General features: G+C 33.1%; 1 protein-coding gene across 2 annotated transcripts; it reads left to right on the top strand.

Moving 5' to 3' along the window:
• The first annotated feature begins 3,746 nt into the window (after positions 1 to 3,746).
• On the top strand, positions 3,747 to 8,616 carry LOC145093685 (uncharacterized). Of its 2 annotated transcripts, none has more exons than XM_079031899.1 (12): positions 3,747 to 3,816; positions 3,983 to 4,118; positions 4,692 to 4,849; positions 4,944 to 5,454; positions 6,040 to 6,184; positions 6,458 to 6,568; positions 6,747 to 7,245; positions 7,328 to 7,567; positions 7,698 to 7,770; positions 7,845 to 7,996; positions 8,077 to 8,143; positions 8,289 to 8,616. In XM_079031899.1, the coding sequence occupies exons 3-12, from the start codon at positions 4,697 to 4,699 to the stop codon at positions 8,447 to 8,449; spliced, it is 2,112 nt and encodes a 703-aa protein (XP_078888025.1). In that variant the 5' UTR covers positions 3,747 to 3,816; positions 3,983 to 4,118; positions 4,692 to 4,696; the 3' UTR covers positions 8,450 to 8,616. The 2 variants fall into 2 exon arrangements, with proteins under 2 accessions (XP_078888025.1, XP_078888023.1); XM_079031897.1 differs by having other exon boundaries at positions 8,286 to 8,616.
• The last annotated feature ends 6,323 nt before the right edge of the window (positions 8,617 to 14,939 follow it).

The following is a 14,939-nucleotide window of genomic DNA, read 5'->3' as shown; positions in this document are numbered from 1 at the left end:
AACTCTTTACTTGACACCGAGCACCCAACCGACGCCTTCGTCGGATCCACTTACACCAGGTGAGTTCATACCCCTGAATGAACCTTTTAAATGTTTTTACATGTTTTATAGGGGGAATACAAGTTAAACATGCCAGTTATCATATCAATCACATGTGATTGATAACCCGCATGCACAAGTATTTACCACACTGTAAACTGTTTTACCAAGTAGGACACTATAAATGGTTTTCTAAAAGGTTTTCACTTGTTTCAAAACTCTTACTTATGTTGTTTTATCAAAGTTCATTGTAAAATGGTTTATGAAAAGTTTCCAAAGGATTTCTAAAGGTTTTTCAAACTTATTTTACAACAAAATACCCTGTCGTGATTTTCTTAAGAGTAAAGGTTTTCTTCCATGTTTTAATATTCCTTCTTAGTTAAAGTTCTTACTTGATAACGCTTTCACTTTGTGATGCGTTTATACCTGTTATTACCTATACTTCGATTATACTTGTGATAACTTATACCAATTATCGCTTATACTTCACGATTCGGTTATTCCACACTGTGCGTTTATACTTCACGATCCGGTTATTCCACGCTGTACGCTTATACTTCACGATTCAGTTATTCCACACTGTACGCTTATACTTCACGATTCGGTTATTCCACACGATTCGGTTATACATCACGATTCGAATTATACTTCACGATATGATTCCACTTGTTACACACTCAAGCGTAGTTAGATGTATGTATGTGCTTGTATAGATGCATATAAGTAATGATTGAAGGACTTAGGAAGGCTTGTCCGCCCTATTTCCTTTTCTTCGTTGAGATGTGGTCTAGTGGGATCGGATGTCCATCCGAAGGTCGTTTGATTCATTACTTATATATTATGTATACAAGCATAGACATATAGGTTTACTTTAGTCAGTTCAGTTATGAGCCTCTACCTCTAGTTCAACACTGTATTGGAAACACACTACCCACTATTTGGGATGCATCTTCGGGACACGGCCTTCTCCGTCGTCTAGTTGGTAACCAGAGTCTCCTGTAGGGAGAGCGGACATTGTGTGTATAGATCTATACGGGATTGACACCCCCGCACCCTGACTGCTAGCTACAGTCCACGGCCTACCAAGCCAAGGGGTGACAAATGTCATATTCTCTAGACGCTTGTAGGGCGTCAGGTACTTTAGTGTCGGTTAGTATGGTTACGAGTATCCCAGGTTACCTTATAATTTATGGCCTTAAGGTAATGGTTTTTCACCAGCAATTTACACTGTATGATGGAACCCACTCTCGGAGTCACACTGTTTTAGACCTTGCTAGACGTATCATTCATTTGATTCTGTCTAGGGTCTGTATTCACTGTTTTCATTGTATTCACTGTATCCACTGTATTTACTATTTTAGACCTTGCTAGACGTATCATTCAGTTGATACTGTCTGAGGTCTGTGTTCACTGTTTTAGACCTTACTAGCTGTACCTTTCATTTGGTACCGTCTGGGGTCTGTGTCTCTTTCTGTTAGACTGAGCCAGGCGTGTCGTTCATTCGATACACTCTTGGAGTCTATGATTCCTTCCGCCTTAGTCAGCAGTCCTCACTGCTGAGGCATATGTTATTTTCCCTGATATTCTCCGACTTTCTTAAAAAGCAAATCCCGTATTCTGAAAATGAAAGTGTTTAAGGGAAAACTACTTTTTACCACATAACTCTGACCAGTCTTGGTAGAAGACTGCTTTTTAATTAGAAAATATAGGATTTTCTGGAAAGGACTCTATTTCACTGTATACTTGAAAACTACCACATATATAAAGTTATTTGATTAAAATGTCACTAAATGCTTATGAACTCACCAACATTTGTAAAAATGCTGATACTCGCTTTTCAAATAACTTGTATTCTCAGGTCAGCATTAGACAGGTACATCCCCGGAGCTGTTGATGAAGATAGCTTAGTACCATGCTGTACTTATATTATTGTCTGTATTACTTTGATGTATTGTAAAGTAAACCATGTAAAACTATTACCATTAATGCAATGTTTTGTTGTACTTTGATTACTATAATGCATGTGTTGTGATACTTGACATGACGTCATCCACCCCATAATGTTTCCGCCGTTCCGGTTTTGGGGTGTGACATTTCCTATCCAATTGTCAGGTTTGAAGGCAACCCAAAAGGACATTGCTACTATCAGTTCAAGTACATATCAATTATAATTATAGACTTAGACACCTAATCCAACATTTATATCTACAAAAATGTATTGAAGAGCTCCACAATATTATCTAGATATCTGGATAAAAAATTTCTCAAACAGAAATCCATATTTCATGCAAGAACCCAACCTATAACTTTCCTCTTTCTACCCTTCAGTTCAATACACGGATCAAGGGTTAAATCTCTTAACCATCACCACTTCCTTCCACAAGGACTAAACTTTACTTTCTTAAGGTCCAAAGCCTTTACACAATTGTCTTCCGGCCCACGTCCCTGAAATAAGAAACGATAGGAAATAGGATCTTACAAAAATATTATAAAGGTTATGGTGTGGTAAGACTTGGAGGCTATATGTATATTGATAGTGGTTTGGAAAATGTAAAAATATTTGAATTCTTTTTTTTAAAGGCAATTGAAATGTTTATGAGAGTAAAAAAATGCTTGAAAAGTTGAATTTGATAGGATAAGTTTTTAAAATTGAAAAAAAGCAAAAAAAAAAAAATACAAAAATAGTTGTTAACATCTTTCCTCTCTCATCGAAAATTGTAATGTCATAGAACTTCAACCTACTTGGTATGCCATCATGGTGGGGCGGTGTGCGCCGAGCATGACATGGTGCATGCATGCAATGATGAGTTTACATTATGGTAAGGTGGGTCCTTTGACCCACCTAAATTTCCAAAACATACAACAAAATATATACCAAAAATATTATGACCTACCTTATAAAATATAAAGGACCTACCTTTAATATTTGGCAAAAAAGACGAACGGAAAAAAGATAGACATTAAGACATACTTTATAATGTTGGACAAAAAAAGAAGAAGAAAAAAGAAGTATAAACTTTAGACAATAAAAAACATAATATTTGATGACATGAAGAAGTCGCACATCAACTCCAAAAAGAAAACGATGAGTGGTTTTCCATTATAAATAAACGATTCATTTTTCACTCTTCCATGCCATAAAGCTTGTTGATGTCTGATATCAACATTACTATAAATTTAAGTTGTTTTTTTAAGAAATTACCACTTTGGGATACATTTTTTCACCACTAGTTTTTATAAAAGTTGAACCGTATGTTTTTCTAATTGAGTCGATCCAGATAAACCCAGTTTTCTCTTGAATCGGCCGGTTAAACATTGTTAATGAACCAGGTGGTTTATATATATATATATATATATATATATATATATATATATATATATAACTTAAGCAAATTTTAACGGCAAATATAAACTTTGGAGCTATTACGCGTTAACTAACTTTTTAGAACTTTGCTCGTTAAGGAATAACTTTGTAATTCACAAAACGTTATAATAGAGAGAGAAAAACATAAAAAAGATAAACAGAAACGAACATAAATGTCCTGGCATCGCATGCAAAGCACATGAGGCTAATTAACTGTTCAATGCAAATACTGAATATAAACTGGTAAATAAATAAGTTTTTATTATTTTTATTTTTTATTTGTTATTATTATTATTTTTTATAAAGAGATTCCTATTTAACTCATTTCTTTTATCATTTGTAGCTGAAGAGTTAGGGAAACTGTTGATTTGTCGGAGACTCTTGTCAATCGGAGAATGAAATGAGCTGCGAAGGTATGTTAGAAAGTTCTAGAACACCTTTCACTTCTCTAGGGTTTTTGTGTACATTTGTACTCTAATTTGTCAAATTGACTGAAACACAGAAATCGTTGAAACTCTTTTTATCAAACCCCATCACCATTTTTTCATTTTCCTCACTCTTTTCCTTCTACTGTTTCAGTTTTGGTATCACATAATGTATAGCTCTGTCTCTGTGCGTGGAATTTCTATGTAAAGAACAGCAAGTTAAAACGTGGTCTGTTTATCTGCTCGAATTGAAAATTTGGACGGAATTGTAGAATCGAGAGTGATTAAAGGTATGTAATGTTCAAAATCATCTGCTCTTAGTTCATCAGAATTCACAAATTTGACCTAACTTTGTAAAAACCCTATAGTTGGTCACCAGCATTGTCTGTTTTTCTCTTCTTAGTGTGTTCTTTCCCCCCCGGTTTTGTTAGCATATAATGTACGCATACCTGCATAAGTATTCAAAATTCTGTAAATTTAGGTGGAAATTTTTGTCTAGTTATCCATTTGAGTTGCTGAATTTTAGAATTGAGGTCGATCAAAGGATGTAAGGTTAAGTGGGTTTGATTGCTTTAGTTTTATCGACTTCTCTGATTCTAAAATGGGATACGAGACCTTTTCAAGCCCTAATAAAGTTCAAGCCCTCATTTTCTTTGATCTTTTATATTTGTGTTAAACATTTTTGTTATAATTTGTCATGTTGGCTTAGAACTTGTATTCTCAATGAAATGTAAGTTAAACTCTCATCTAACATCTGTTTGTTTTTCCTCTTTTTAGGGTTTTCGGTTTAGGTGCATGACAGCATGAGCTTAAATCTCTTTTTCTTTTCTGATATATATTTGTTTTGGTTTGACTTAATCTAGGGTCAATGGACATAGATTTGTCAATGGAGGTTGGGCCCACTGAGGAGACTGTTGAAGCATTAATGGAGTACTTGGTTGGTCCATTGCTACCTTTGAAGCATAGTGACACTGCAAAAGACACTCCTTCTCAATCTCAACAAAAATCCGTTGCCAAACAGGTCCCTCCCTTCTACCTTCCACTTTCTCTTGCTTATTGGAAAAGACATAAATGCCCTTCTACTTAATTTTGTATGGGTTTTCATTTCTTTTCAGGTTCATGCTGCTGCAGTACTTTACAACTACTATCATCTAAACCAACAAAACCAAGAAAAAGAATTCTTAAAGTTTGACCAATTTTGCAACTTGGCAATAATGTTCAAACCAAGCATACTTCAACACATGAAATACATGACTCAATCTAATCGCCCAACCATAAATGAACCTGAAAACCAGCTTTCATTAACTGAAAAAGCAATCATGGATGCATGCACAATATCAGAAACTTTGCTACATGCTTCATCTGATATCTCAAATATGATAAGAGAATGGCCAGTAACTAAAGTGGCTATCTTTTTGATAGATTCCAAGAAAGAGAATTGCTTTCTACAGTTTGATAATGGAGTATGGTCAGTTATCGAAAAGGATCTTTATTGTGAAGAGAGTGGAATTGAGAATGAGGGTAAAAAGGGTAAAAAAAGAAAATTGTCATTGATGAGAAAGTATGATGAAGAAGGTGAAGATGAGTTGCAGAAGGTTGCGTTTTCAGCTGTTAAGGAAATAGCAGGTAGCAACATACTTTTAATTTTTTTTTTTATAATTTGGGACAAATTGTGGGAAATAGCAACATACTTTACTCATGTTATCAATATGGAAAATTTACTCTTTGTTTACACATAATAGCAACATACTTACATTTCTTTATACATATATAGCAATTTATTTACAATTTGTTACTCATAATTATGTTTTTTTTTGATAATAATGATATGTAACAATTAAAGTACATTACAATATTGATAGTGAAATGTAAGTATGTTGTTATAATTGGTAAAAAGATAAAGTAACGTTGCCACTATAGTTAAAAAAATTAAAAAAAAAACATAAGTTCATTGCTAATATGAGAAAAAAATATTAGTATGTTGCTATATTTGGTAAATAATAAAGTAGGTAACTCATATTGGTTTTGAGAATAAAGCATGTTCCTTCCAATTTTCTGTTCTGATTTGGTCAATGGACTTTAAAAATCATTGAAAATTGATTATTTTGGGAAATTTCATCAAAAAAACAATAACATGCATACAGTTTTATGTTGTTATGACAATTTAACTGAAGTTTATTGACACTTGATATGATTTTTACATTGAAACAGGAATCAATAGTGAGCTTAAAGTTTTAGAAGACCATGTAGTTTATTCATTGAGTCAAGCAAAGACTGCAACTCATTTTTACATACTTCAAAGTACACAATCAATTAATGAGGATAAATTGGTTCCTATTCAAGATGCTATTTCTAGGTCAGTATTAATTTATAACTTCTTGTGTGCTACTTAATTTATGAAACATGATTACAAATTTAAAACCAATATTAAAATAATGTTACAAGTTTTTTAAATAAAACAATCAGGGTATACTTGTAAAACTGTAATTTGTAAACACTTTAGAGAATGTTATGGATAACCTTAAAACCATTTGACTCATTTCCTTTTTTTTTTGGCTCTTTAATTCTTGCCCATTTTGAACCTTGAATAAGCATTTTCTAATGTTATTTGTGTATTTTTATTGTGTAGCTTACATGGACCTGTAGTAAAGAAGAGTTCAGGGAGTTGGGTAATTACTCCTGTTGTTGAGTATTATTACCTTCTTCCATATGCTGAAATTATATCCAAGTGGTTTAAAAGGTGATTTATTTTTCTCTCAAGATTCATATATGGTATATACATGGCTGACTTATTTGTAATATTTAGTGTGTTAAATATTATTCTAAGCCTTAAAAAAATGATCCTTTTTGAATAAGGCAATTAGTAAATAAAATATATAGGAATCATTAAATTTGTTCCCTAATTATAAATGCTGCAGATCAAATGGATTAACGGATCAGATGGAAGAGGGAACTGCAGATTCAAAAAAAATTCAGGGGTCACAAAAGTCAACTGAAAAACAAGGTGGTCAAAGTAACCGACAACTAAAGTCAAAGATGGAGTCCAAAAGCATTCACATCAGTAACTCGAATAAAAAAGATGAAGACAGAGTTACTAAAGCAAGAAATATATCCAACAAAGACATGAAAACTCCTACTTTTAATGAAGCCATGAAAACTGAAAATTCCAATGGAAAAAAGACCTTGAGTGTTGAAAGTGATTGTTCAAAGCAGAAAGAAGAAGTGAATGGATCTTGTGGGGTTAAGTCAAATGATTCATTAACTGAATCCAATAATAATAATAATAATATTACTAAGCCAATAGTTTGTTTGCAAAAAGAAATTCAAAATGCTAAAATGCATTCAACAACACCAACACCACTCAAGGTTTATCATCATGAAAAAAGAACAACTCCAACAAATGCTATCAGCGTAAAGGTGAGTGAAACTAATTGCAGTTTTAGATAAGTTTTTTTTATTTTTTTATGCAACCTAATTTTTTTAATTTGGTTATTGTCAGGATAATGTGAAGAACTTGAAAAACATGTCAATCATCAATGAATGCAAAGATAAAAGGGTTGATGGTGAAAAGAAGTCTGGTATTGTTTCACTTTGTGAGGATAAAAGTAGAATGCTAAAAGTGGATGCTGATGTGGCAAAAACAGAACCCCTTGAAAATTTTCATTTCATAGTGGATTCAAAGAGATCTGAATTATCAGAGGCTGCCCTTCGAGCTCTTTTTAACAAAAGACAAAAACTGGTTTGCTTGCTTTTTATACTTACCTTTTATATATATATATATATATATATATATATATATATATATATATATATATATATATATATATATTGTTTAATTGAAATGTTAATGCCTTTTATTATTTTTGTAGTCCAATCAACAACGCAATATAGAAGATGAGTTGAGTTTGTGTGAGAAAAAGATTCAGGCAATCATGCAGGGTGGTATGTTTTTTTTTTTTCATTATGATTTACTATATTCTATCACTATTAGTTTAAAAATTATCCAAAACCCTTAGGTATAGGAGATTGTTTGGGTTTAAAACTAGAGGCTGTTATTGATTGTTGCAATGAGATTTGCCAACAAGGCAACATGCAAATTCAAGACATGAAAATCGGTAGAAGTTTGCCTTTGTCAGAAGCCCAACTCACTTTACGAAAAGCATGCGAGGTACTCTTCTCTATTTTTTTATTATTATTTTTTTTTAACACTATAACAACAATTTATTTATTTAATTATTTATTGGGTAGGAGTTGGATGATATTTGTCTATCAAACAGTTGGATGTTGCCAACATATCATATGTCACGTTCAGATGGTAAGATATTAAGATTTTTCTTTTCCTTGCACTTTGTTACTCTAAACCAGTGATGTTTCGTTTTTTTCCCCCAATTTATGCAACAAAGTGTTTTTTTAAAAAAAAAAAAATGTAAAAGATTGGTGAATTGATTGATGTGTAGAAGGTGGGTTTGTGGCGAATGTAAGTGTAAAAGGAAGCGATTTTGAGTGTTCTGGTGTGAGTGGCATGCAACAAAGTATTCGTGAAGCCAGAAACTCAGCTGCAACTCACGTGATCACCAAATTGCAGCAAATGGCTCTTAACCATACCACTGCTATTCTTTAGTCTAAAACATTTGTAACTCTGACTGATTCAGTGAGTGCTAAATAATTTAATTGTAATTTCTAATTTTAAGTGCCCTTGAAAGATGTAGGAACCATGTAAAGGGAACACTTGCTGTATTGTTATTTGCATCTATTTTTTTTACAAGTATGTGAATACGGAGTTTGACATATTAGAAGTCTCATAAGTGGCTGAATTGATAAAATGTTGAAAATATATTGTGGTTTTCTGTGCTTCATCGAACTAAGAGGACTAAAAGATCAATAAGTTTAATTGATTAAGGCATGTTAAAAATTAAAATTATCAATATATCTTTACTGTTTTTTCATCATTCCTAGTAAATAAATGTTTTTTGCAACATATCATTACTTAATTCAATATGCCACATGACATTTTTAAAATTTTTTCAATTTCATTTAAATCCACTTGACAAATTGTGGTTTTTTGGCCTTGTAATTAACTTATAAAAAATTTATTCTAAAAATATAATAAAAGAAAATAAGGAAACTTAAATGTCTCCATAAAATCTCACGTAATTTGTCAATTAATGTATCAAATTCAATTTAAATTCAAATCATTGAAAAACATAATTTTTGGTCAATTTCTTTTGAATTTATGATAATTTGTAGAAACCTTACCAAAATTAGTTTATTCACGGCTAATATTGATATTCTTTTCAAATTCAGTTTTATAAATTATTAAACATGTAAGACATAACAAAATATATTATTAAAAAAAAACTCCGTATATTACATGGATCTTACACCTAGTTAAATATTATAATACTAAACGTACTTTTAGGTTTATGTTTACATTTTCTTGTAAATGTTGTAATGAATTTTTATTTTTGTTACATTTTTCAATATTTCTTTACGAAAAAAAACAATAAACTAAAAAACAACCCAAACACAATTGTTTTTTTTCCTATTAATTTCGGCGTTTTTCTTGAAAAATCAAAGGAAATAGACTTATTAAGGTAATTAACTTTTCGGGTTGTTCACATGGGTAACTATCTTTTTTTTGTACGCATCTAGGCAACAAACTTTTTGGAACTGTTTACATATGACCATTATGACCGGCTGTAGTAGATTACATCCAGTCATAATGATCATATATGAACACTTCCAAAAAGTTCGTTACCTAGATGTGTACAAAGAAAAATAGTTACTTAGATGTGAACAAACTAAAAAGATAAGAGTAAATTACACGAATGGTCCCTATGGTTTGGGTAATTTGTACGTTTGATCCCTAACTTATTTTTTAACTTGGATGATCCATACTATTTATTTTTATTGTGCTTTTAGTCTCTGCCTTACCTCAAAAGACTATTGTACCATTTTTAATTTATTTTTTAATTAATTTTCTTATTTATGTATTTATTTTTTATATATTTAAAAAAATTAATAGACCCGACATATATGTATCTCCCCATTCTAAATCTGAAACCACATTTGAGAAATTTAAACTGGGTCCCACCGGTCACCATCAAGTTTATGGCGAGGAGATAAATATATCTGGGGTCTATTACTTTTTTTAAATATATAAAAAAATAAATACATAAATAAGAAAAATGATTAAAAAATAAATTAAAAAGGGCACAATAGTCTTTTGATGTAAGACAGGGACCAAACACACAATAAAAATAAACAATGGTGATCATCCCAGTTAGGGATGAGCGTGAGACGGAACCGGTACCGACCCGTACCATTCCCGATTTCCCGAAAACCTAATTTGGTCGAAAGTTAATCCCGAGTACCGAACCGAATTAACATCACCGGTACCGGTACTGGGAATGGTACCGGTTTTCGGTACTAGTATAGGTACCGGCGGTACCGATTCCCGAATTTTATGTATTTGGAGTACCAAGTACCGTCCCATATTTTTAAATTCGGTACGGTTCGGTACCGGTTCCGGTACGGGATCGAGATTTGGGACAAATTGATCATCCCTAATCCTAGTTAAAACATAAGTTAGGGACGAAACACACAAATTACCCAAACTACAGGGACCATTTGTGTAATTTACTCTTACCTTTTCGGTTTGTTCACATCTGGGTAACTATATTTTTTTTTGTATACATCTAGGTAACAAACTTTTTAAAAGTGTTCACATATGACCGGTTATGACCGGATGTAAACTGCTACAGCCGGTCATAATGGCCATATATCAACACTTCCAAAAAGTTCATTATCTATATGTGTACAAAAAAAAGATAGTTACCCAGATGTTCACAAACCGAAAAGTTAATTACCTTAAAAAGTCTATTTCCCAAAAATTTACCCATTGTGCTTTTGCCTATTTGTTTATTTTACCATTCAACTTTTATTTATTTCAATTAAAACATTATACTATGAAACATCTACTTGGTTATAACAATATCATTGAAATACAAAGCAATTTGCTGCGTAGATTTTTCTAAGTTGTAATAAGAAAATAAATGTTGAAAGTATAATGCTTTAATTGGGTAAAAAAATCAAACTGAACCAAATGATGTTTCGTTTATTTGGTTTTCGGTTAATTCGGTTTGGTTAACCGAATAATGATACCTTATTTGGTTTGATTTTGGTTAAATTTTAATTGTTTTGGTTAAACCAAAAAAGCCGAATAAGCTATTTAATATATATATATATATATATATATATATATATATATATATATATATATATATATGTATAGTGAAATAGGATCCATCGCCTTGGAATAATGTGACATCCCTAATTTCACGGCCAGAAAAGACCGATTTGTTTATGCTTTGTTTTAAAAATCAGAGTAATCGTCTTAAAGAAAACTGTTGCGGAATTTGTTCCCAAAACAAAATATGATACGAATTTATCAAAGCATTTCTTAGAGAAATGTATGTTCATTATATAACAAAATCTCGGGATGTCATGTTCCGAATTAGACACATAAGCATAAACAAAACTTATATTTATTTACACTAATGATTTACATCTCCTTAAAATCTCTCAATGAAATATGTCTTCGTATTGATACCTGTGATACAAAGAAAACTAAGTGGGTTCTTTATTAGGCACTAAGACAATAGCTGTCAGGGTTCTTTATTAGGCACTAAGACAATAGCTGACATGGTTCTTTATTAGGCACTTAGACAATAGCAACCAGGGTTCTTTATTAGGCACTAAGACAATATCTGCCAGAGTTCTTTATTAGGCACTAAGACAATAGCTGCTAGGGTTCTTTATTAGGCACTAAGACAATAGCTGACAGGTTTCTTTATTAGGCACTAAGACAATAGCTGCCAGGGTTTTTAGAGTACACCGGTGAACATCAAGTCCATAAAACCTACAAGTTGCGAGCCTGCTAGTGTTCCACAGGACTTTCTAGAATAGTCAGTGATGTCATCCCTACTTTGCTGAATGACGGGGCCATCGTTTGGGTAAAGGTTTCACTCATTTTTCACCTGTCACCCTCATTTCATGATCTGTATCATCTTTTTGTCTCATCATCCAACTCATCTTTTATCACACACCAACTACTTCATCTACCCATGTTCTACCCAACATATTTGTAGATATGAAATACTTATACAGTTTAACTCATTAAAAATTCATATAAAACATCCATTCCACACTCATCTAAAAAAACAAACATAATATATATAACATATAACACGTATTTCATAGCAAATACTTCATATTTATGTGTTGGAAGAAAGTAAATACACACTCACTTGATTAGACGATGATTGGATAGCACTACGACTCTTCGAGTACTATTCTTCGTTGAAACCGGGATATCTTCACACACCGGGCTTCTCGCGGGCAGAGCTTCGGCTTGAAACTCTTTTCTTCTCGGGATCTTCGGAGTGCCGGGACTCGTTTCGGGTATCGGGGCTTTGGGGGGTTAAAAGAAGGCTTAAAGATGAGTAGAGTAGGAGAGAGGTTGAGAAATTAGCAACCAAACCCGGTTGCCTTTGGTTCGGTTTCTATTTATAGGGCTGAAATTTTAGATTTCACGTCGTGAACAATCATTTCACGTCGTGGCCTTGGACGTCATCAGGTGCGTAGTCGCAATGTTCAGTCTGTCAGGCTCCAGAAGACGTCAGCACTGAGTTCACGTCGTGAACCCCGTTTTCACATCGTGAACTCTGACATAGTGTTGGGGTTCGCGCCCCGAACCCCAGAAATTCATAACTTTCACATACGAGCTCCGTTTTCGACGTTCTTTATATCCACGCGTAGGTGAGATTATGCTCTACAACTCTCATTTAGACTTTGTCGGCTAATTTTGACTTTAATTCTATTATATTTATTTTTAGTAGGCCAGGACAGGGAAACTCCGTTATAAACTCATAACTTCTTCATCCGACGTCCGTTTTCGTCTATCTTTTTACCGTTGAACTACTATCGACGAGACCTTTGATTCTAGTTTAGATTGAAGGTTGTGTTGTGCATAAGTCTAACTTAAGGGGTATGTTGAAAATTAGCTAGATTTCAGGGGGTACTATTTAATATTATGATAGGCATGCAATTGCTAAGTTGGAAGTTAATCGTATGAGTGTAAATGAGACAAGCTAATTCATGAGAAATTTGAGATCGACTTAGTAAATATTGGAAATCGACTTAGACTTTAATCGATTCGAACTCGAGTACCTTATTGAGCTGAGATTGAGTAGTAAATACTTAACTCGTAAAGCTCACTAACTTAATCGAGTATTTATAAAATTATATATATATATATATATATATATATATATATATATATATATATATATATATATATATATATATAATATATGCTTGTAATGCCCGAGTCGCCATGTATAAAGTTAAACCATTATTTCAATTAAAATCAAGGACCAGACCATGAGTACGCTCAGCGTACACTTGGTACGCACGACGCACTCCTTCGAATGCGCGCATCGGGATGATCCCTGCGTAGGACATACCCATTTTCACGGCCAGAAAAGACCGATTTTTTATGCTTTATTTGAAAACCAGAGTATACTTTTAAAGAAATATGTTGTGGAATTTGTTCCCAAACATATGATAAAGAATTTATCAAAGCGTTTATGAAGAAACGTATTTTTATTATATTATAAACCTCGGAATGTCATTGTTAGTACATATCAAAAGCATAAACAGAAACAACATATGCCTTACAACATCTATTTATTCTAAAGGCCTATAATCCACTGATCTCTCATCAAACCATCACTCTTGTGCTCTCTTGCCACTACCTGTATATAAGAAACTGAGTGGGTCAGACTTCGGAGCATGGTGAGCAAATAAGGTTTTCAACCCACAATAATTAATTTTATTAATTTCATCACATCAATCAACCCGATTACCCGTTCCCGTTATCCTCACCTTATGTCCATAAAGCATCTATTATTAGGGACCTAGCCTAAGGATTTTCATCGGGATGGACAACATTGCTTAGGGGATTCCTCAACAATACATGTCAAATAAGGCAAGCATGAGGGGGATGGAGTACACCTGGTGAACACGTAGTTCAAATAAACACCTACAGGTTGCGAGCCTGCTAGTGTTCCATTAGATTGTCTAGAATAGTCCGTGGTCGTCATCTATACTCCGCTAGATGACTGGATCAGTGTAAACATCGAGGCCTCTCATCATTTTATCACACATCAACTGTTTCATCTACCCATGTTTTACCCAAGATTTTTGTAGATATAAAATACATATACAGTTTAAATCATTTAAAACATGTATAAATCGTTCATTCAACATAGATATCAAGAACACAGATAATATGCACACATAACACATAATTTATATTAAATACTTTATATCTATTTTGTAAGATGAAAGTAACTATGCACTCACTTGTTAAAGTAGTGATTCCAACTTGGACAACGCTTCGCTTCGTAACAATATAATTTCCTTCGATGAAACATGATATTATTACCACTAGATTTTAGTCTAATAATTATCGTGACTATTTACGAGCAATATTTCTTTATAAGTGTTAAACAATACTTTTCAACCACTATGTACAGACAAGGGCTAGACTTGAAACACCGGAGGGCAGGACCATTTTAGCATTATAGCACTTTTGAAATCTAACAACCCTATGCGGCCCTTTAAACTAGATTCCCCGTACCGCGAGTAGTTAAAATGTATAATAATAACACTCTTTATATTATATTTTATAATATATATTGTATATAAGTTCATAATAACGATAATAAATTTAAACCTAATCTATACTTAATGCAGGGTAACGATAACTCACTTACCGAGAAGTTTGCTAAAAATCGGGCTCTGCGGGGGCAGAATCTTCTGAGCCGAAAAGCTCTTCTTCTTGGAGCTTTATGACGCCCCGGGGATTTCCTATAGCACTTAGAAGATACTAGTGGTTAGGAGGGCTTAGAGAGAAGTTATAGAAATAAGAGAATGGCTTTGGTGTGGAAAAGAATGGAGACCCTCGTATGATATTTATAGTAGCGGGAAGCTCAGTTACGCTGGGCGTACTCCTCGGAATACGTTGTGCATACTCACTACGCTAC

Source organism: Lactuca serriola, chromosome 3, assembly GCF_051521515.1.
Source record: "Lactuca serriola cultivar US96UC23 chromosome 3, Lser_US96UC23_V15, whole genome shotgun sequence".
Classification (NCBI taxonomy): Eukaryota; Viridiplantae; Streptophyta; class Magnoliopsida; order Asterales; family Asteraceae; genus Lactuca; species Lactuca serriola.
Note: the sequence above shows the minus strand (reverse complement) of the source record. Positions and strands in the feature narration are given on the sequence as shown.